The 23,451-nt window shown below is 38.5% G+C and overlaps 2 protein-coding genes across 3 annotated transcripts in view; both read left to right on the top strand.

Annotated features, from left to right (window-relative positions):
- LOC143026250 (sterol O-acyltransferase 1) overlaps nt 1-7,012 on the top strand; it is a 45,048-nt gene extending 38,036 nt beyond the window's left edge. For both annotated transcript variants that reach the window (XM_076186329.1, XM_076186330.1), the window contains exons 12-13: nt 115-251; nt 4,160-7,012. In XM_076186329.1, the coding sequence (XP_076042444.1) occupies nt 115-251; nt 4,160-4,219 (197 nt within the window). In that variant the 3' untranslated portion in view covers nt 4,220-7,012. The remainder of the gene's footprint in view (nt 1-114; nt 252-4,159) is intronic.
- A 2,499-nt stretch (nt 7,013-9,511) lies between these two features.
- On the top strand, nt 9,512-22,203 carry LOC143026249 (uncharacterized). Its single transcript, XM_076186328.1, has 2 exons — nt 9,512-10,280; nt 17,008-22,203. The coding sequence occupies exons 1-2, from the start codon at nt 9,927-9,929 to the stop codon at nt 18,958-18,960; spliced, it is 2,307 nt and encodes a 768-aa protein (XP_076042443.1). The 5' UTR covers nt 9,512-9,926; the 3' UTR covers nt 18,961-22,203.
- The last annotated feature ends 1,248 nt before the right edge of the window (nt 22,204-23,451 follow it).

The raw sequence follows: 23,451 nt of genomic DNA, 5'->3' as shown, positions 1-23,451 counted from the left end.
ATATTAATCATGCTCAATATTTGAAGAATCAATCAATCATTGCCTCAGGTTGTACATGCCCACAGGTTTCACTAAGAGTAAGTGCTTTAATATTTTTCATCTTTACATTTACAGTTGGCTTCATGTTTGTGAACAGCAAAGAACGAAAGTTCAATGTATTCCTTTGGGTGACACTGTTCCTTGGCACAGGACTTCTTATGTGTCTCTATAGTATCGAGTGGTATGCTAGGATCAACTGTCCACCTGTATATGTAAGTTTTTAATTTTTGTTTTTCATAGCCTTAGAAATATTTCAAGACATGATTACTTTCACATATTATTTTTCAGTGGGTGAGCAGGGGGATCTTGAGTGTCTTTACTGCAATATCATGGATGACACAGACCTGCTAGTCACCAGGTGGCCAATATGCTATCTTTATTCTTTCATGGAAAAGTGAGAGCTGTCCATCTTTCAGTTACAGGCTCTTTTGGTTACAGCTACAATAATAGGTAGTATATTACTGACAGCATTCTATACAAAATTGCTTAAGTACAGATGCAGGTTTAAAAATTTACAAAAACAACCATGAATGCAGAAAATGATGTGGATATCTACACCATATTTATCTAAGCCACACAAGAATAATACCAACCTGTCTATGATATACAGATACATACATACATACATATACCAAGGCTTTTTCCCCCTTTCAAGGGAGGTAGCCAAAAAGGGAAAGGCATAAAAACACTCCAACCCATTTCACCCCTAAATACACTCCACACCCCTCCCACCCTCCCACTCATCTGAGCACCTCCTGGATGACGGGTCATCCCTGCACCTTGCCCACCGCCCTGGGTCAGAAGCAGTGCCGCAAGACACAGCACATCCACAGCAAGGCCGCTTCATTTAATCGGCGACCCCCCCTCTCCGTCCCCCCTTGCATATAAGGAGAGGACGGGGAGAAATCCCTTCGGGCTGCGTCAAAATTTGCTCACACATACTACCTCACCCCCCTCATCCAATCACAGCATCATCCATATACAACCATTCTCCACTCACCTCTGTCTTCCGTCCTCTCCCTTCCTTCCTCAACAGACATTCCCCTCTTCCCCAAAGCCCCCTTCACCCCATCCATCCACCTCATCCTAGGACGTCCCCTCATGTTCACTCCCTCCACATCTGCCTTCCATACCTCTTTTACTAGTCTTTCTTCACTCATTCTTTCCATGTGTCCAAACCATCCTAATATTCTTTCATCAACCCTATCTCCCAGCTCCTTTTTCACCCCTGTTCTCCTCCTCACCTCCTCATTTCTCACTCTATCTAGCCTAGTAACCCCCACCATACTTATGAGTTGGTGTAATTCTTGTGTGGTTTGGGTGATAGTATCTGATATTACACACAAATACTATCTTCTCTTCCTCCACAACCATCAGACATCAGCCTCTAAAAGCATATCCATAATCATATTGTTCACTGCTTCACCAAAAAACTGAAAGACGATATATTACTGTATGCCTTGGTGGTTTAAAGAGTGTAATGAGGAATAGAAATTTGGGAATGGATGCGAAGAGGAGACTGTATGAAGGAGTGATTGTGCCAACAGCACTGTATGGGGCAGAAACGTGGAACATAAGAGAAGAAGAGAGAAGGAGTTTGAATGTGTTTGAGATGAGGTGTCTGAGAAGTATGGTGGGGGTTACTAGGCTAGATAGAGTGAGAAATGAGGAGGTGAGGAGGAGAACAGGGGTGAAAAAGGAGCTGGGAGATAGGGTTGATGAAAGAATATTAGGATGGTTTGGACACATGGAAAGAATGAGTGAAGAAAGACTAATAAAAGAGGTATGGAAGGCAGATGTGGAGGGAGTGAACATGAGGGGACGTCCTAGGATGAGGTGGATGGATGGGGTGAAGGGGGCTTTGGGGAAGAGGGGAATGTCTGTTGAGGAAGGAAGGGAGAGGACGGAAAACAGAGGTGAGTGGAGAATGGTTGTATATGGATGATGTTGTGACTGCATGAGGAGGAATGGGCGGGGGGTGGGGTGGGGTAGTATGTGTGAGTAAATTTTGACGCAGCCCAAAGGGATTTCTCCCCGTCCTCGCCTTATATGCAAAGGGGGACGGAGAGGGGGGTTGCCGATTAAATGAAGCGGCCTTGCTGTGGATGTACTGTGTCTTGCGACACTGCTTCTGACCCAGGGCGGTGGGCAGGGTGCAGGGATGACCCGTCATCCAGGAGGTGCTCAGATGAGAGGAAGGGTGGGAGGGGTGTGGAGTGTATTTAGGGATGAAATGGGTGGGAGTGTTTTTATGCCTTTCCCTTTTTGGCTACCTCCCTTGGAAGGGGGAAAAAGCCTTGGTATATGTATGTATGTATGCCAGACCCCCTGATATCCATCCCCCTGAATACTCTCTCCATGGAAAGGACAGAGTCCACTTAGCCAGACTGTGGTGCAGCCACCATTCAGCCTTTCCAAGCTACCAGAAGAGGCTAGTTCCAACACTTCATCCCATACTATACAACACATTATGGAAGACAGCATTGTACACAATCATGCACACCAACAACACATTATACATTCTATAAGGGATTTGTGGGAAAACCCTGTTCCATTTAGGCATTCCTTAGAGTGACAGGACTACTTGGCCAGACAGTCTAGGAAACGACAACAACAACACCCTATCTGTATTCAAGTCACCACCCAGTATTAAGACAAAAACACATGGCTCCACAATGGTGGGTAACAGTTCTCATGCTCTCCTATAGAATTCTCTGTGAAGAAACATTAGACTACTGTCTGTGATGTATTTACCTAACTGTAGTGTATAGGAAAGGAGCAACACTTGTTTGTTCCCATCACCTATTCTCTAATTTTCTATCACACCTAGCCTCAAATCTATGTACAGTTCCAACTTAATTTATATACATGATTTCCAATTGTCATGTTTAGATTTGAACTCATGTATTGTTTGAGTTTGGGCTATATCACCTTCTAAGCTATTCCACATATATATGGATGATGTTGTGATGCATGAGGTGGGATGGGTGGGGGGATAAGGGGTGAGGTAGTATGTGTGAGAAAAATTTGACGCAGCCCAAAGGGATTTCTCCCCGTCTTCTCCTTTTCTGCATGAGGGGATGGAAAGAGGGAGTCGCCGATTAAATGAAGCGGCCTTGCTGTGGATGTGCTGTGTCTTGCGACACTGCTTCTGACCCAAGGCAGTGGACAAGATGCAGGGATGACAGAGGGTGAAGGGGAATGGAGTGTATTCAGGATGGAATGGGTTGGAGTGGTTGTTGTGCCTTTTTCTTTTTGGCTACCTCCCTTGTAAGGGGGAAAAAGCCTTTGGTATATGTATGTACAGTGAGACCTCTCATTAACGGACGTTAATTAGCTGTGTTTGCTGTGTTTTCGGTGTTTTTGGTGCTGTTGTTTAGTGCGTGCAATTACTATGCCACCCAAGAACCACACAAAAACACTGAAAACACAGCGAAAACACCGCAAACAGCTAATTAACATCCGTTAATGAGAGGTTTCACTGTATATATATTTCTTTACATACTTTTAACATGTGGTATTTCTTATTTTGCTTCCATGACCAATATCAATGTGGAACTATTTGTAAATGTCTAGCTTATAGTAAGAGATGAGCAGTCACCAGTTGTTGGCTCTCCTTATGGGAGAAGGTGGAGGAAATATAGTTGATAAGAGAAAGATCTTGGGTCTAAGAATGTGACCAAGTGCTGGGTGCTACACTTTTAGATGGAAATGAGGGTATTTATGGGTTCTGAACACAGACAGCAGAGATATTTTTTTCTGTGATGTCTATCTCAAGCCCATTGCATGCAGGTTGTCAATATTCCCAATGGCCAGGAAACATATACTGTATGCCTCAAATGCAGGTTTCATACATATGACACGAAACATGTCATTTTTCACTGCCCCAAATTCAAGCAATTCATACAGCAACACAAAGTGATTTAGAGGCCAACCCATGAATGTGGTCAAATACCTGGGGGGCCACAAGTTTTGTGTTTGCATATGCCAAGGCAACAGAGCGACTGAGTGCTTTTACTGATCATGTTATACATAAATATACATTTGTATTTAGCTGAGCAGTGATAATCAACACATTTGCACTATTCTTTTTTAAATAAGTATTTATTCCATTTTACAGGATTCCTTCTTGGACTACATAGTGCCTAGAAGTTGGACTTGCATCAATACCTTTGAATAAGTCTTCAAGGCTTTGTTTCTGAAGACCTGATATTACTATATGAACTTTTGTTTGTAAAAAGTATGTGTTATCTTGTTTTGATTCTCTTTAGAGAATTTTCACAGATAATACAAGTAACAATAAAGCACATCTTTATTTGCAATCAGCATTGATTCTGAGGAAAATTTTTGTAAAAAAAAAATAATAATAAACAAATAAATAAATCAAACTAAATAAATAAAATAGAAAAAAGACATGTTAAGTGTATGCCAAAGAAATATAATACTGAAGCTGATATTGTAGGAAGAAGTACTTGGAACAAATGTTTTATCATTATTCCTATATGTAAACAGTGATTATTAATATAATGTGTCACTGTGTGTGAAGAAATGAATACTGAATATATTATGCATAACGGAGAGGGGGGTCGCCAATTTAATGAAGTGGCCTTGCTGTGGATGTGCTGTGTTTTGCGACACTATTTCTGACCCAGGGCAGTGGGCGAGATGCAGGGATGATTCATTCCATCATCCAGGAGCCAAGATAAGAGGGAGGTAGGGGGGTGGATGGGAGTGGAGTATATGGGAATGGAATGGGTGGGGGTATATTTTATGCCTTTTTTTAGGCTACCTCCTTTGTATGGGGGGAAAAAGCCTTTGGTATATGTATATGTATGTAACATGACAATTTTTGTAATCTAACAATAATCATCTTTCATAGAGAGAATAATTCAAGTTCTTTCTCATGACAAATAATTCATTGCTTTCATCTAAGGGAAAATGTTGGTAGACATTTTTGGTCAGGGTAATATAGTGCATCTATTAGACTCCATCTTTTAAGATTTATTAGCTTTTACATATGTATTCTGAAAGGTAGGTCTTCTTTTGCATGTTTACTGTACCAGTATGACAGTCACTATTATGCTGATACGTTAACAATAAGTAAGCTTTCCATGGAAGAGAGCTAACAATAACTGATCATGCTTTTTGTAACCATAACTATCTTCTCTATAATAAGTGGGATTGAGGCATTTGTATATAGAAATAATTGTATATAATATTTATGAGCACAATGCATATCCACTAAATAAGGACAAGATATGGCATTCTTCATTTTAGAATACCATTAATTGTTGCTAAGTGAATAACATTAAGTTGAAAAAAAAATGAAGCCGTTACATACTATCATTTCTGTGATAAGAGTGATATCAAATTAAGTGTTAATTTTTCATATTACTTTGTACAGGGAGAAAGTGAAATACCATAATTTAAGGACACAAAGAAGAATGTTTATTTGTGTCCCAAAAGTCACTTACAAATTTTGAACATTTTAAAAAAAAAAAATCATACATGAAACTGAGAGACATGACATTTTTACAATGTTGAAATGGCACACTGAGAATTTACTTGTCAGGTTCAAATCACTTGTACACTTCCACATGCTTGCCTTTATTGTCCAGAATCTTCAGCCACCATATCACATATTCCCCAACATCTTTTCCTCAATGCCCATTATTGCCTGTGATTCTCCCTTCAAGGTCAACCAAGGAGCGAGGCTTCATTGAATAAACCTTACTCTTGAGGTATCCCCACAAGAAAAAATAAAAGTGAGTGAGATCTGGGGACCTTGGGGCCCAAGAAAAAGGACCTAAGCAGTTGATCCAAGGATCAGGGAATGTGTTATTTGAGAAGTCAGCTTTGTGCTGGCACCCCATCATGCTGGAAGATGGTTTCATCAAACCCACATTTTTGCTGGAGAAGGGGTACAACAAAATGTTGTAATTCTTTCCCGTGACAGTCATTAAGTTTCCAGATCTTTGAAGAAAAATTGGCCAATCAACCCAACACTGAAGTGGTACACCAAACAACCAACTTAGGTGAATCTTGCTTGTGTTCCAAGATTACCATGAGATTGGATGTACCCCAAAGTCTACAACTGTACTATCTGACTTGACTGGAAATATGGAAGATGGATTTATCACTAAACCATGTGCAGTCAAGGATGGATGGGTCAGTCTGGTAGTGGTCAAAGAGAGCTTCACACATTTTGACAGGAGCATCAAATTCTTCTGACACCAACTTTTGCACCATTTGTGGTCAGTACTGGAAGAGAATGATTGACCCACATAGCATTCTTTCAATACAAGAATTGCTAATTTGGAGTTCCAATGCCACTCACAGGAAGGACTAGGTTTGGCTCAGCGCAAAAGGCTTCTGCAAACGTTTCTTTATTCTCCTTATGGCCAGTAGTACATAGCCTGCTGCTCCTTCAATCCAGAATGGAACCAGTTTCCATGAACTTTGCATGAGTAGCTCTGATGGTGACATGTGAAGGTACATAGTAAGAACCACATGTATTGCAAAACTTCCACTGAATGGTCATGAAGCAAAACACTTCCTGCCAGGCAGTGATTTTGCAATGCTGCTCTTTTGTGAGCACTGGTGGCATGATGCAGATGCCCTGCACCACTACAAAATTCTCAGAAACCAAGGTCTTGAATATACTTCACCACACTTTGATGGTCCTGATACCAGAGAAGAAAGAGAAACTTGTGACTTTTGGGACACACTGTACCAATCTATATATCTGGTTTTATTTGTATGTAAGCTATATAATGACATGCTTGTATCTAAATGTAAGGTTTTATACAATGAGCTGTTTTGTTCATAACATATTTTGCACTATTTTGTCAAGTTATTGGTTTGTACCAGCTAGTGATGAATGAATATCCAAATATTTTGTAATTTTCAGTAGAACTATTGCAATGTGTATATAGGACAAATGTTTGAGACAAATAAAGTTTAATTTATGCTATCATATGTATTTCTTTAAGCTTACCCATATACCCAAGATCAGTTTTCATATCCACACTTTAAATCCAAGTTAAGAATAATTGTTTATAGTCTTCAAGTTGATGGATTTTGACTGTATTGCCTTGTTCTTTATTTTTCAACCATGTTCTTATCAATGGACATTTTTATTCACACTACACCCTCCCTCCCCATATGATGATGGTGCCTAACATCTACTTCAAGGGTGATCGTACTAGCCCATTTGCTCTGTGTAGGAGTAAAACCACTGGCTCATATATACTCATACATACATAAACCAAAAGGTCCTTTCCCCCATATAAGAGGGTGGCCCAGTCCAGGGATACACTCACCATTATCCCATCCCATATCCATTCATTGTCCCTTATATCTTAGCTTTTTGTAGATGAGGAATTGTTGCTTTCCCCCACCTACTACTTGGGTCAGAAGCAATGTAACAAGACACAGCAAAACCACTCGTAAATTGAATATATACTTATTCAATTTCTAATGGCATTACATGTCGGCAAAGCATCAGACCATACACATGCTATCATTCCTGTAGTAATATTTTTTTTTTTAGCTTTTGTTATTAGCCCTGCCAGCATACAACTTATCTATAGAATATTACAGTCCTTCAATATCTGTTACAAGATATAATAGTATATCTCGTGAGCACATTTCACTGCAAACATGAGTTGTTTATATCTAAAGAGACCCATATATCACGAGTGTTTAAATGTCTACTTTCTGGATTTACTGAAAGAACGAAAATGACTAGATAAAATTGTACTCTATGGTTTAGACAATAAAGAACACTATGACAGACTTGAGAAAATGACAATAACAGTAAAGGAGAGAGATTTGGCTGGAGTGGGGTTTTCCCACAAATTCTTTATAGAGTGTATACAGACGCTCCTCAACTTACGTTTTAGTTACGTTCCGAACGGCCGAACGTAAGTTGAAAATGAACGTAAGTTGTTACTGTACTATACATCCGTAAATTCTATTATCGTATCTTATAAAACACCCCTAAATCATTAATTATACACAAAACATTGTAAAATAATAACATTAATTTCAAATAAATTGAATTCAAGCAACATAAATTGAGATGGTGGAGGAGGAGGAGGAGGCAAGGCACGTTCAGTCTGTCGTTTGTACCATGTAAGCAATGGATGCAGCATCATGCGTAAGTATCGTTTGAACTACGGAGAGCGTGCTAAACTAAAAAATTCACTCAAAATTTTTTTTACAATTTTTTTTTTTTTTTTTTACAGTCAGTTCAAATGTAAAAACGTAAAACGAATGAACGTAAGTAGAGGAGCGTCTGTATTGTGTTGTTGGCATGTGTGACTGTGTGCACTGCAGTCTTCCATAATGTGTTCTATAGTATGAGCTGAAGTATTACATCCTGGGCAGTTGTCTGTAATGCTATCATCCAGCCTCTTCTGGTAGCTTGGAAGGGCTGGATGGTAGCCGCATCATAGATTGGCCAGCTGGACTGTCTTTTCAGTGGAGAGAGGATTCAGAAGGATGGATATCAGGGGAGTCTGGCATGCAGAAATGTTTTGTCTTTCAGTTGATTTGGTTTACTTACTTGGTGAAGTGTAAGTACTGATATCTCTTTATTTATCCTATTAATTTTTTTTTTTGCAATCATATACAAAATTATCAAAATACACTGTATAAAAATTGTAAAGATGGCACACCTCCCATAGTAGTAGAACTAGAAGTAGTAGTAACTAAAGTAATATTGGTGGAGATAGTAGTAGAAATAGCAGTAATAACAGTAATAGTGTGAGCAGAGGTGTGGAAGCGGAGGATCCCCAGACTGGCCGTGGTAAGGTCACCTAGAACTTCAACAAGGTAAACAAGGTAGCAGTGCCAGTAATATCCATCTCTACCACCACAATATTACATTGATCTATTTGTAATATTCAGGAAAAGAGCTCCCTTTGTTGGATGCTGTCATTTTTTTTCTCCATCAGTCTAACTTAACTCTATATTTGTTTATGGTTTTAATCTTGGACTATTTCTTCTTATAGGCTATTCCATGAGTTTACCCATGTACAGAAAATTCTTTATTGTTATCCTTCAAGCGTGTAATCTTTTTTCAATTTGTTGCCATAACCTTATGCTGCCCTCCTGTATCAAATAATGAGATTTACTATTAGTTTTACCCACTTCCTACTTATTCCAACCACATTACTAATGTTAAAAGTGCATTAAGAACAGTGCAGGTGCCAGCATCGAGCCCTGTGGCAACCCCACTAGTGACTAGTTTATTATTTACCTCTCATCTTCCATTACAGTTTTCATGTGTCCTTCAGGCAATCATTCATCCATTTCAAGATTCTTTCTCTAATTCCTCCAACATTTTACAAACTTCCTATTACTCTTCTGTGAAACAAGTTAATGGATTACTTTTCCAGATCAAATTTCCTAACTTCTACTCTTTGTTTTATATTTTTTTCATTGTTCATTGAATAATTCATTGTTTCACTGTCTTCTGTGATAAAAAAAAATGTGAATTATGGGTGATGAAGCACAACTCTGTATACCAAAGATAATTTCTTATGGATTTATAAAATAAGCAACATTGTGATTGTCAATAAGAATCCTAAGTCCTTAACAAGGCTATATCTATTTCAATATAAATTGCTGAAGTACATATTAATTATTGATAAGTGCACCACAAGTGACATGACTGGCTAACCACCTTCATGTCTCGTTAAAATTAATTATTCCCAAAAACATTGTAGTCTACGACTTTAACGAATACACCTCCCATACGACAGTTTAATTCAAGACGACAACATGCGTGCAAGAAATGTCAACAAATAACAGACGCTGCAGTCTGCAGACTGAGGGAAGTAATAAGGGTTGATGTGAGAAAATATCAAATAGAACACAAAATGCGACCTTTGAGTATAGTATGGAGTCATTTTTTAAGAAAGAGAGAAGGGAGTAAGGTGACTGGAACTTGTAGGTATTGCGGCGCTGTGTATTACACTAATGCACATCGTATGATGAGGCACCTGCTGAAGTGTGAGGGCTGTCCAAATCATGTAAAGGAAAGTATTTGTCAGAATGGAGTGTTGCCACCACCTATGCCCAGAAGGAAAGTTAACAATATTATACGAACCGTCAAACCTACTTTTCCCGTCCAAGCTCTCCAGTGGACACCATTCTCTCCAGTGCAGCAATCCCAACCCGCGACGTCTGCTCAGTCCTCGGTTCCATTGTCTTTTCAGCTGATGGAAGGAGAGGTAAGAGAATACTTAAATACTAAACTGGTAAAGTGAAACACCATGACATGCTATGGGAAAGTTGATAAAGGTTCAAAAGGGTCTCACTAATTACTGACAAAACCCAAACAAGGACAGTTTTTGCTCAAATGCATAATATGATAATTCTATATATATATGGTTGCATTATTTGACATATTTTCTTTAAAATGTATGACATACATGTAATTTGATCGAAGAGAAGTCGCATTTCTAGCCTCTGCAAAATTACCCACCACAGCTACGCATACCATCTGACTCACTAAATATCGACAAAACCCAAACAAGGACGGTTTTTGCTTAAATGCACAATTTCATATAAAAAACTAGAATATGGTTGCATTATTTGACCTATTTTCTTTGTAATGTGTGATTTCCATGTAATTTGATCAAAGAGAAGTTATGTTTTTATCCTCCGCAAAATTACTGACCACAGCTACGATTCGTCCAGCCCGCCATCTATGATCACTGGTGGTATGGATCAAACTACACTTTATTAAGTTTCATACTATTGTGTTATTAGTGTAATAGATTGCATATAATTGGATTACTTGAACTATTTTCTTAAAACTGGGTGATTTTCATGTAATTTGACCAAAGAGAAATTATGTTTTTAGCTTCTATAAAATTACCATAACAAATTAGCATATGGTTGCATTATTTGAACTATTTTCTTTAAAATGTGTGATTTTCATGTAATTTGACCAAAGAGAAGTTATGTTTTTATCCTCTGCAAAATTACCAACCACAGCTACGAATACCGTCCAGCCCGCCATATCTATGATCACTGGTGGTATGGATCAAACTTCACTCTATTAAGAAATACTATTGTGTTATTAGTGTAATAGACTGCATATACTTGAATTATTTGAACTATTTTCTTTACAAGTTGTGATTTTCATGTAATTTGATCAAAGAGAAGTTACGTTTTTATCCTCTGCAAAATTACCGACCACAGCTACAATTCGTCCAGCCCACCATCTATGATCACTGGTGGTATGGATCAAACAACACTTTATCAAGTTCCTTATTATTGTGTTATTAGTGTAATAGATTGCATATAGTTGAATTACTTGAACTATTTTCTTAAAAATGTGTGAAGTTTGATCCATACCACCAATGATCATAGATGGCGGGCTGGACGAATCGTAGCTGTGGTCGATAATATTGCAGAGGATAAAAATGTAACTTATCTTTCATCAAATTACATGAAAATCTCACATTTTAAAGAAAATAGTTCAAATAATGCAACCATATACTAATTTGTTACGGTATTCGTAGCTGTGGTCGGTCATTTTGCAGAGGCTAAAACATAACTTTTCTTTGGTCAAATTACATGAAAATCACACATTTTAAAGAAAATAATTGAAATAATTTATCTATATGCAATCTATTACACTAATAACACAACAGTAAGAAAGTTAATAGAGTTTAGTTTGATCCATACCACCAGTGATCATAGTATGTCAGACTGGACAAATCATAGATGTCGGTAATTTTGCAGAGGATAAAAACGTAACTTCTCTTTGATCATATTACATGGAAATCACACATTTTAAAGAAAATGGGTCAAATAGCAACCATATGCTAATTTTTTATATAAAATCGTGCATGTGAGCAAAAACCGTCCTTGTTCGGGTTTGGTCGACATTGGTCGGCTATTAATGAGTCAGACAGTATTCATAGCTGTGGTCGGTAATTTTGCAGAGGATAAAAACATAACTTCTCTTTGATCAAATTACATGGGAATTACACATCCTAAAGGAAATAGGTCAAATAATGCAACCATATGCTAATTTGTTACGGTATTCGTAGCTGTGGTCAGTCATTTTGCAGAGGCTAAAACATAACTTCTCTTTGGTCAAATTACATGAAAATCACACATTTTAAAGAAAATAGTTGAAGTAATTCAACTATATGCAATCTATTACACTAATAACACAATAGTAAGAAACATAGTAGTGTGTAGTTTGATCTATACCACCAGTGATCATAGATGGCAGGCTGGATGAATCGTAGCTGTTGTCGGTAATTTTGCAGAGGATAAAAACGTAACTTCTCTTTGATCATATTACATGGAATTCACACATTACAAAGAAAATAGGTCAAATAATGCAACCATATGCTAATTTTTTGTATAAAATTGTGTATTTGTGCAAAAACCATCCTTGTTCGGGTTTTGTCGGTATTTAGGGAGTTGGGCGGTATGCGTAGCCGTGGTGGGTAATTTTGCAGAGGCTAGAAATGTGACTTCTCTTTGATCAAGTTATATGTAAGTCACACATTTTAACGAAAATATGTCAAATAATGCAACCATATATATAGAATTGTGCCTTTGAGCAAAAACCATCCTTGTTTGGGTTTTGTTGGTTTTGTTGGTAATTAGTGAGACCCTCAATTTGGATAGTCCAAGTAACAAGTTGATGCCAGGGATGGATTGGAGAGGCCTAGAAGGGGACAGAGGATTGGTATTATTTTAGTTGTGCACATGTATGCGATATAGCATTAGAAAATTAAATATTAATTTTGTAAATTATAATACATGAACGTACATACATACATACATATACCAAGGCTTTTCCCCCTTACAAGGGAGGTAGCCAAAAAGGAAAAGGCATAAAATCATTCCCACCCATTCCATCCCTGAAAACACTCCACACCCCTCCACCCTCCCTCCCATCTTAGCACCTCCTAGATGACGGGTCACCCCTGCACCTTGTCCACTGCCCTGGGTCAGAAGCAGTGTCGCAAGACACAGCACATCCACAGCAAGGCCGCTTCATTAAATCGGCGACCCCCCCTCTCCGTCCCCCCATATAAAGGAGAAGACGGGGAGAAATCCCTTCGGGCTGCGTCAAAATTTTGCTCACACACACTACCTCACCCCCCATCCCCCCGTCCATTCCACCTCATGCATCACAACATCTTCCATATACAACCATTCTCCATTCACCCCTGTCTTCTGTCCTCTCCCGTCCTTCCTCAACAGACATTCCCCTCTTCCCCAAAGCCCCCTTCACTCCATCCATCCATCTCATCCTAGGACGTCCCCTCATGTTCACTCCCTCCACATCTGCCTTCCATACCTCCTTTACTAGTCTTTCTTCACTCATTCTTTCCATGTGTCCAAACCATCCCAATACTCTCATCAACCCTATCTCCCAACTCCCTTTCCACCCCTGTTCTCCTCCTCACCTCCTCATTTCTCACTCTATCCAGCCTAGTAACCCCCATCATACTTCTCAGACACTTCATCTCAAACACATTCAAGCTCCTTTTCTCTTCCTCTCTTATGTTCCATGTTTCTGCTCCATACAGTGCTGTTGGCACAATCACTCCTTCATACAGGCTCCTCTTAGCATCCATTCCCAAATTTCTATTTCTCATTACACTTTTTAATCCACCAAGGTATTTACTCGCTTCTCTCAATCTACATTCTACCTCCACCTTTACTCCACCTTTTCCTGCCACATTTGCACCCAAGTATCTAAAACTATCCACTTCCTCCAGTTGCTCTCCCTTAATGCTCACTTCCAGATTACTGCCACTTTCACCCCTTGTACATCTCATCACCTTACTTTTGCCCACATTTATCTTCAGCTTTCTTCTATCACACATTCTCCCAAACTCTGTCACCAACTTCCTCAATCCCTCCTCCGATCCTGCCACAAGCGCAGTGTCGTCCGCAAACAACAGCTGGCTCACCTCCCACTTTTCTCCATTTTCTTTAACCATCTCCAATCCCTGACCCACTACCCTTGCATTTACCTCTCGCACTACCCCATCCATGTATAAGTTGAACAGCCAGGGTGACATAACGCATCCCTGACGAAGTCCCACCTTTACCTCAAACCACTCACTCTCTCCATTTCTAATCCTGACACAACCTCTACTACTCTCATAAAAATTCTTGACAGCTCCGCATAACCTCCCACAGTGCCTTTCTGTCTGCCCTGTCGTAAGCCTTTTCCAGATCCATAAAGGCCCAAAAAACATCCTTCCCCTTTCCTATAGCTTTCTCACATATCTGTCTTACCACAAAAATCTGATCTACACAATCTCTACCTGTCCTAAATCCACACTGTTCCTCACCAATTACTCCCTCTGTTCCTCTCCTAATCCTCTCAATCAAGATCCTCCCATAAGCCTTCCCAACTACACTTAACAAGCTAATCCCTCTGAAACTACTACATTCACAATTGTCCCCCTTTTCCCTTGTAAAGTGGAACTATACAAGCACTCCTCCAGCCCTCCGGCACTACCTTCTCTCCAGCAAACATTAAATAACCTCACCAACCAGTCCACCATCACTGTGCCTCCTTTTTTAAGACATTCTGCATGGCATCCATCCAGACCAGGTGCCTTACCTACTTTCATCATCTTAACTGCTGCCTTCACTTCATCCTTCCTTATTTCTCCTACATTTTCCTCACTCATCACTCATTTTCTTAGCATTTCCCACTGCAGCTATCTTTCCCTCCCTATCCTCCTTCACATTTAGCAACTCCCTAAAATATTCTGCCCATCTTCCCCTTACTGCCTTCTCCTCCATTATCATCTCTCCATCTGCACCTTTTACCCTTTCTTCTCTACTTGATTCGCCTTCTCTTCCTCTCTTAATTTCTTTCCAAAGTATCTTTTTATTACTTTCAAAATTTTCTGTCATACTCTTACCCCATTTCACATCTGCTCTCCTCTTTGCCTCCTTTACCTTTTTCTTTACTTCTCTTTTCTTTTCTTTGTACCTCTCATATCCCTCGTCCTATTTTGTAACCAATCTGTGTAAGCTCGCTTCTTCTCTTCTACAACCTTCTTTGTTTCCTCATCCCACCATTCACTACCCTTCCTTCTATTTCCTCCTGTCCTTCTTGTTCCACACACCATCTTTGCACACTTTGTGACTCCCTCCTTGAACCATCCCCATTCCTCCTCCACACCCACCTCTACTCTATCCTTCACTCCCTCCCACTCCTCCTTCAGCTTCTTCTTGTACTCCTTCTCCTTTTCCTCTTCATTGAAAGAGTTCACTCTAAGCACTTCCCTACCTTTTGTCCCTTTCCTCTTTCTCCATCTATCCTCCACTCTCAACTTACCTTCCACCAGAAAATGATCTGATATTCCCCCACCCTCTCCCCTTAGCACATGTACATCCTTAACTCTTCCTATCATAATCCTATTTACCACTACATAGTCCATTAAAGCTCTATCTCCCACCCTTCCCTCCACCACCCTCTCCCATGTGTACTTATGCTTGACTTTCTTCCGAAACACTGTATTTGCTATCATCAACTCTCTAGACACATTTCCACCATCAACTCTCCACTGCGATTTTTTCCTGGAACTCCACATTTCCCAACCACTCCATCAATTGGATCCTTTCCTACCTTAGCATTAAGGTCTCCCAGTACTATTACATTTACACTTCTCCCTAAACCCTCTATGCACTCATTTAAATCTATCCAAAAGGCCTCCCTTTCTTCTACACTCTTCTCACTGCCAGGCCCATATGCACTTACAAAAACCCACATCTCCTTTCCCAGTTTCACCTTCATCCACATTATCTTTGAGGAAACCTCCTTCCACTCCACTACACGTTTACCTATCTCTTCACTTACTAGTATAGCCACCCCTTCCCTCCCTCTCCCTCTCTTCACTCCTGATAACCTCCCACTTACACTCCCAAACTTACAATCGCCCTTCCCTTTCAGCTTAGTTTCACTCAAAGCCAACACATCCATCTTTCTTCTCACAAACATACTACCTATCTCTTCCCTTTTACTCTCATCTGTACCACATCCACGCACATTAAAAGACCCAAACCTTAGGGTGCTGGTCCGAGAACTTCCAGACCATCTTATGCCTTTGCTTTTACTTTTAGGAATGTGCCCTGTGGGGCTACAAGGAGAAGGATGCCTAGTCTCAATCCCCATCCCTTTCTTCTTGCCTCGTACGATCCAAGTGGGAATACTTGGTGGCAGTATTCTTTTCCCCCACCACAGAAAAAGAATACTCAGAGAAAGGGTACAGGACAGCAACAAGGGGTTGGGGGACAGCATAACGGAGGGACAGTCGTAGTATAAAAGTGTCATTATTTCTCTATGTACAGAGTTTTCCTCTATCATAGACAAAATTATGTGTGGCTCTGGTCCGTAGGGGCGCCCCATATAGACCCTAAAGTATCGACTGCATGCTACTTTGCCACAATAACAAGCAGCCAATACCCCAGACGGGGAGCAGCCAATACCCCACTAACTGTGGGAAACCTTTCAGTGAAATTGTAGTGTAACTGAATGACCAAAAGGTAAAAATAAATTATTTTGGATATGAATAGTGATTATACATAGATGCATGTAGGTCAGACAATTTCTATTTTTTTTTTTTTTTTTTTTTTTTTTTTTTACATCTAAGTCATGTTAGTCTGTATTATTAAAGTTTATTGAATTCATCTATTGAATATGTCCGGTGATAGTGTGTACCTATGATAATATGAGGTGGTAAATAAAAAATTCAAGTTAAACAAATTTTCATGATATTGCTCCTGATATAGCTTGATATAAAAGGTCCCTTGAGTTAAGCATAAATTACAGCAAGTAAGACATAAGCCATGAGATACATTGTAATTTGAAATTTTGTTGAAATAGATGTATCAGGTATGTGAAGTTTCACTTTTGTTAATGTTTACTGACACTGTATATGTCTTTCTTAACAGAAACTAGGGCATGGGCCATCAGCAACCATCCCAGCAGAAATAAATCATCTTAGTGAAGATAAAACTCGCAAGGAACATTATGAGGAATGGAAACGGCAGCAGTGGAACAATGACGGAATTGGGCAAAGATGGCATCACGGTGGCAAAGAAGCAGAATGGCAGAATCAGAGAACAAATAATTCTCATGGAGATGAGGAAGTAAATGAACAATTGAACTTGCAGCTGAAAATAGCAAGAGCAATTTTTACATCCAACTCTCCCTTGTCTTTGATAGAAAATATTCACTTCAAGGATTTTGTTAACTCCTTAAAGCCATCCCTCCAAATTCCAAGCAAGCATCTCTTGACAGGATATCTGTTGGATAGAATATATGACGAAGCGAAAAGGAAAGTGGATAAACGAGTATCTGAATGTCAGAACATTGTTATTTTATCATCTGGCTGGTCATGTCTTACAGCAGATAATCTGCCTCGTATTTCCCTCTCAACTCCAGAACCATTGTATTATAAATTAATAAAAGGTGGAAATGAAAATCTCTTATCAGTTGAAAATATAGTGAAAGAATTTGAGGGAGTCATAGAAGAACTTGGAAGTGGAAGAATTCTTGGGGTAGTGACAGATAGTGCCAAAAACATAATCAAATCTCAGAAAATCTTAAAGAAAAAATATAAAGATATAGTTTTCTACAGATGTGCAGCACATAATCTACAACTCCTTTGTAAAGATCTTGAAAAAATACCTTCAATTTCAAATCATATTGCAAGTGTAAAATATATTGTTAGGGTTTTTAAGCAAAAGCATACACCAGCAAGGGTTTTCAGAAGAATCAAGGATGAAAAATATATCAAAGAAAATTTATGTCTGTCTTCTAAACATAAGTGGGGAAGTACTCTGAATATGTTAGAGAGCCTTCAGCAAAACAAAGATATTCTGCAAACAGCAGTGAATGATGAGTGTGTAGTGAAGACCCTCCATAGTCATCGGAAAGTTATTGAAGATATCAAAGATGTCTCTGGGGCCTTCTGGAAACAAAATGAAAGAGCCATCTCAGTTTTGAAACCCGTTGTTTCAGTTATGGTGATGTTAGAAGGAGAAACCACATTAATGAGTCAGTATATTAATTTTTACCGGAAACTTGAGAAAGAAATCACAAACAACTTAGCTGAAATGGGACTTTGTAGTGAAGAGCAAGAACTTCTCCTTCAGACGCTATCTTCTAGGTACAAGGTCATCCTCAGTAAGACACACAAAGCAGCTTATCTCCTTGATCCACGATTTTGTGGGGAACTGTTAACATGTGAAGAAAAGGAAGAAGCTATAGAAGAGATTGCTATGCGAGCAGCTGGTGGGGCATTTGACACCGGAACCATTGTAGCTGAGGTAGCCAACTACCTTGCCAAGGCTGGGAGGTTTAAAAGCCCAGTGTACTGGGCAGCTGTGAAAAAAATTGGATGTGCAACTTGGACAGCAACTGCCTGGTGGACAGGTTTGTGTACCAGTTCTCCACTTTCCTCAGTTGCTGTCAGACTTTTGTCTTTACCAGCAAGTTCTTCAGCCAGTAGGAGTTCAGGACAGTGGCCGTATATCAGTTGTCGAAGGAGGAAAAGTCTGAATTCAACTCAGGTTGCCCGTTTAGAGTTTGTTAGTCATAACTTTGAAATTTCTGATCAAATGGAAAACTTTAGTAATGAAGTTGAAGAAGCTGATGATCTTGATGACGATGATGACGATGATGATGACTCTATGGCTCATCGACTTTACATTGATGAGGAAGAAGATTTCTCAAGGGACTGTACAATCAATCGTGACTTTAATGAAATCAGTTCGCAGTCCACAAAGAAAGAAACAAACTCACAAAAACATAGGCTAGAACAGTACTTTAATGACTATGAGGAATGTCATGTCAAAGAAGAAGAAACAGAACCCTTTGATGATCCACCTGCATTGATATGAAAAGTAATGAAAAATATATATTTGTAAATAGTCCTTTTATAACCTAGGTATATGTTCAGTTCCTGTGATTCTTTGTGGTGTAGATGTTAAGTTTGTGATACTAGTTAGGATTTGGTAGGGTTAAGGATTAAAATTCACTTAGGGTAAATCATCCATGACAAAATATGTCATTAGCTCGGGATTTGAGCCAAGAACCATACATCTTTACTTTTTTACATAGAATTTTAACAACATAGATATTTATGAAGCCTTTATCTACAAAGGATATATTCAGTATTGTTAATGTATAAGATCTTTGGGTTGTGTACATATACATTTCTATTTATATGTGTATTTACACTTGGGTCTTTACATGTGACCATTTGTTCTGGAGCTTTGTTTGTTAACTGAATTGCATGTTAATTGAATGAGTAATTGTCAGGCCATGGTTTTGTTTTTAGCAAAAGATATTCTTTTCAGGGTAACCCATGGAAGTTTGTGAGTTAATTTACAACCTATAGCACAAATTGAGTACAATATGGTAACTGAATTAGTCAAGTTTGCTTGTGGACTGTTGTTTGAATTTCAGCTTGTTATACAAATTCACTTTTCTTCAGAAAAATTGTTGGCACAGTGAACCAATTGTATATGGGCATCCCACCATGTATATATATATATGATTAATTGTTGCCTTGAATTTCACTATGTCGAAAAATTGCAGTCCCACAGTAGTTGGCAATGGTCCTCAGAACCTCCTACAGATCTCCCTGGGAAGAAACTTTGGAATGTAGTCTGTGTTGTACTAGTGTGGTAATGTTTCTATGTGACTGGCTGAAAGTGGTAGGGGGAGGAGGACAGTTGTTGGTGGTCAGTTTTCCATGTGTGAAAAAAAATGTAAGAAATGGAGTTAAAGTTGAAAGAGAGATCTTTGGTCCAGTCCAAATTCTGAGTGTCAGCACCTCAAGGCTGCGCCTGATGGGGGTGAGGGTGTTGATGGGTTTTGAAAATGGGCAGCTTTGTTGTTCATATTGCAGGACCACCATACTCATACACGCACTGGTGTAGTGGTACTGTGCTCAATTGCTAACTCTCAGTTCAAGGTTGAGTCCCCTTCCATGGGCTGAAAGGCATCATAGAACTGCAGTCTAATATTCCAGCTAGGGTGGGCAAGGAGTTGGGTTGTGTATCAAGTCACAGCATTACCCACAGATCAGGCCATATATGACCTCTGGTGGTTCTGAAGGTTTTGTTTTTATTCACATAATTTCTTTTTATTATAATGATTATGGTCATTTTGATTAGTTTTCTAATGATGCAGATGACAACTGATATAATTTGACATCTTTACCCAGAGTGTTTTGGGAACTAAACAGTGAATAAAGGTAGAGTTGGATAAAAGAATTGTCCAGTCTTATCTTGCAGGTGTAGAAGAGGCCTTCTTTTTTTATAGTTGTAAGGTTGTTTGAAATGTTTTTACTTGTCTTGACACTTTCAGGTATTAATTTTCTGCTTAATTTCTGTATGGATTTTCTGCTTAATTTCTGTATGGATGTAGACATTATGTAATCAAAGACATTTCCTTTTTTAGTGATATGGTTGTTGATAATATTATCTGTAGATATTTGGTGTAATAACCTATCGCTTCAGCATATTCATTTCATACAGAAATAGTCATGTCTCAATTTTGTTTTATCTTGTTAGCCTTCTTATACAGTTATGTTCCTTACACTAGTCACAGTGATTAAAGCTTGACTTTAGTTGATTTTAATTAAGTCTTCTCCTCTTTTTTAATCCTTCTGCTTGAGAGACTTGTTCTCTCAATTGATTAACATTGTCTGAAAGTGAAAGGGTTAATTAAGATAGATTTAATATATGTTACCCTTTCACCATGAAGATAGTTTCCCTCAGCTGAATGAAATTGGTTGGTAATGGCTAGAATAAGCAACTGAAGTCATGAAAAACAGTGAAAGGTTACATTGATTTGGGCTTGAGATAGTTTTTGATCTTTTTACTGCAAGGGGAAAGGGTTCTCTCTCAGCTAAACAGTATTACAAGGTCAGCTAGAATAGATGACTAAAGTCGTAAAAAGCAGTGAAAGGATAAATTTAATTAGTTTGTATAAGATGTAGCACAACTTGTGTATTGTACCATCAATATCACACAGACTTTTCCTATGTAGCACCAGTCTTATACAGTGCACTTACAGTACTGTGTCCACCTTTGCCTGTCAAAATTACTGAAAGGAATAATAATGATGCTGTTCTCCATATACAAGCCAATTGAACCTTATTTCCTCTAAAGCCAGATCTGTGATAATGTTCCTTCCTGAAGCTAGCTAATGCAATTTGGATTTGCGCTGCAACGTTTTTAGTGGCTGTCACTTACATATCCTACCAATTCAAGTTGCATTGTTTATGTTCAGTGAAAGTTATCTGTAGGTACAGTACATATTGAGTAGGCCAGGTATATGAACTTAGTTGGTCAGTATTATCAATATTTTTGTTTAATTTTACTTCTAACCTCAGGCATCACCGTATGTAAAGCCAACAGTTTTAGTGTCCTTAGTAGTTTATGATATTAAACAATTCTATATCATAATTTCCAACATTAAACATATTTCCCTGTAATATTAATGGTTTTATCCAGGTCATTACCCCCAGCCTTTGGTTTGAAATCCATTTGCCTCTTTATTTCTTTAGCCATGATGGTATTTAATTTGATATCTCGCTGTGTTTTGGGTTTTTGTTATGAAGCCCTTTGGTTTTGTCTCGTACTTTGCACAACTACAGTGTACAGTACTGGTTTTTACACTGCCTCATCAGTTTCTTGATCTAATTTTACACATTTTTTGGGTAGGACTTATGTTGTTGGTACATTGATGACACATTTTTCTAGTAACTTTTTTATTTATTTTTTTTTTTTCCCCCTTTTTTCACCTTTATTCACCTTTGATGATTAAATAAATGGCATTTTACAGTCTCATCTGAGAGTGTCTTATTTTTATATAATGCTGCAGTTACCAGGTACCTGGTTGGCTGGAATCACCAGTTACCAGGGAACCATGGGTTCTGTGCAAGAGAGACCAGGAGCAGTGGATTGATTGACTGACTGATTGGTTACCACTTTACCCAGCATTTGAAATTACTGATCCAATTCATATATCTTTATTGTGTGAATACACACTATGGTATGTGCACATGCATTGATGTTATATTAATGTACATATACCCACTTTCTATGCTGATAAATGTATTTATATTTATATATGTGCCTTTTTAATGTCCTTATTATTGTATTATTCTTCATGTTACAATATATAAATATTTGTGTAGATATATGCTGAAGTTACTTATATGTACACTTGTATGTATGCAATGGGAAGGCTTTAAGAGGTCATGGGAACAAATTAAGAAAAACCACATGTCTAAAGAATGTGAAGAAATAGTTTTCCGTGTAGATCCATAAATACTTGGAATAGCTTAGAAGGTGGTATAGCCCAAGCTCAAACAATACATGAATTCAAATCTAATTATGATAATTGGAAATCAAGGATATAGATTAAGTTGGAACTGTGTTGGGACTTGAATTTGAGGCTGGGTATGATAAATTGGAGAGTAGATGGGACCCAACAAGTGTTGCTCCATTCCTGCATACTTTAATTCGGTAATTACATGTGTTTATACAATTTATGGCATATGTATACAGTAAAGGAGCCTCACTTTTTTTTTTTTTTTTTTTTTTTTTTCTTTCTCCATCATACCTGGCATCTATTAATATGTATATATATATATATATATATATATATATATTTTTTTTTTTTTTTTTTTTTTTTTTAATGATGCGGAAGGAAAAGAAAGGAGTGCAGAGAGGCAAGTCAAGTAAAGGGAACAGATAGACAGTTGTTAGTGGACGAAAGATGGGAAGAGTATTTTCTTTCAAGGAATTGCTGAATATAGAGAAAACTAGGAAGTTTAGCTAGTGGCAGGTGAAGGTGAATGTAATGGGAGAGGAGGTAATGGTAGAGTTATTACCAAAGAGGAGGTACAAGTAGCTTTGAAAGAAATGAAAGCTGTAGAGGCACCTGGATTGGATTGATGTCACATGGAATGGTCTGACAAAGAATGGAGCAATAACAGTGGAGTGACTAGTGGGATTGTTTAATATGTGTCTTTGGGAAGAGAGAGTCCTGGTGGATTGGAAGACTTTATATATAGTTATACATGGAGAAGAGAGACAAATTTAATTGTAATAGTTCTGGAGGGAAAAGTGTTCTGTGTGGTCAGTAAGGTGTATGGACATGTGTTGATTGAAAGAATTAGGAATGATTGGAGAACAGCAATGTGGGTTTAGGAGAGCAAGAGGATCCATATATCAAGTGTCTGTGGCAAGACAAGTATGTAAGAAGTATCTAAGTAAAAGTAAGGACTTTTTGGGTTTTCTTGGATTGGTATTTGTTTTTAAATAACCAGGCCCATAGCCATGGGTGGTATGGAGAGGCTTAGCCCACCAAAA

The sequence above is a fragment of the Oratosquilla oratoria genome, chromosome 6 (genome assembly GCF_046742065.1).
Source record: "Oratosquilla oratoria isolate Oo_2021 chromosome 6, ASM4674206v1, whole genome shotgun sequence".
In the NCBI taxonomy this organism is placed as follows: domain Eukaryota; kingdom Metazoa; phylum Arthropoda; class Malacostraca; order Stomatopoda; family Squillidae; genus Oratosquilla; species Oratosquilla oratoria.
Note: the sequence above shows the minus strand (reverse complement) of the source record. Positions and strands in the feature narration are given on the sequence as shown.

What these genes read in the sequence shown, in the direction of transcription:
- LOC143026249 (XM_076186328.1), top strand. Translation starts at nt 9,927, where the DNA reads ATGCGACCTTTGAGTATAGTATGGAGTCATTTTTTAAGAAAGAGAGAA. An exon ending in TTCAGCTGATGGAAGGAGAG is followed by an intron (nt 10,281 to 17,007) that starts GTAAGAGAATAC and finishes CTTTCTTAACAG; the next exon opens with AAACTAGGGCATGGGCCATC.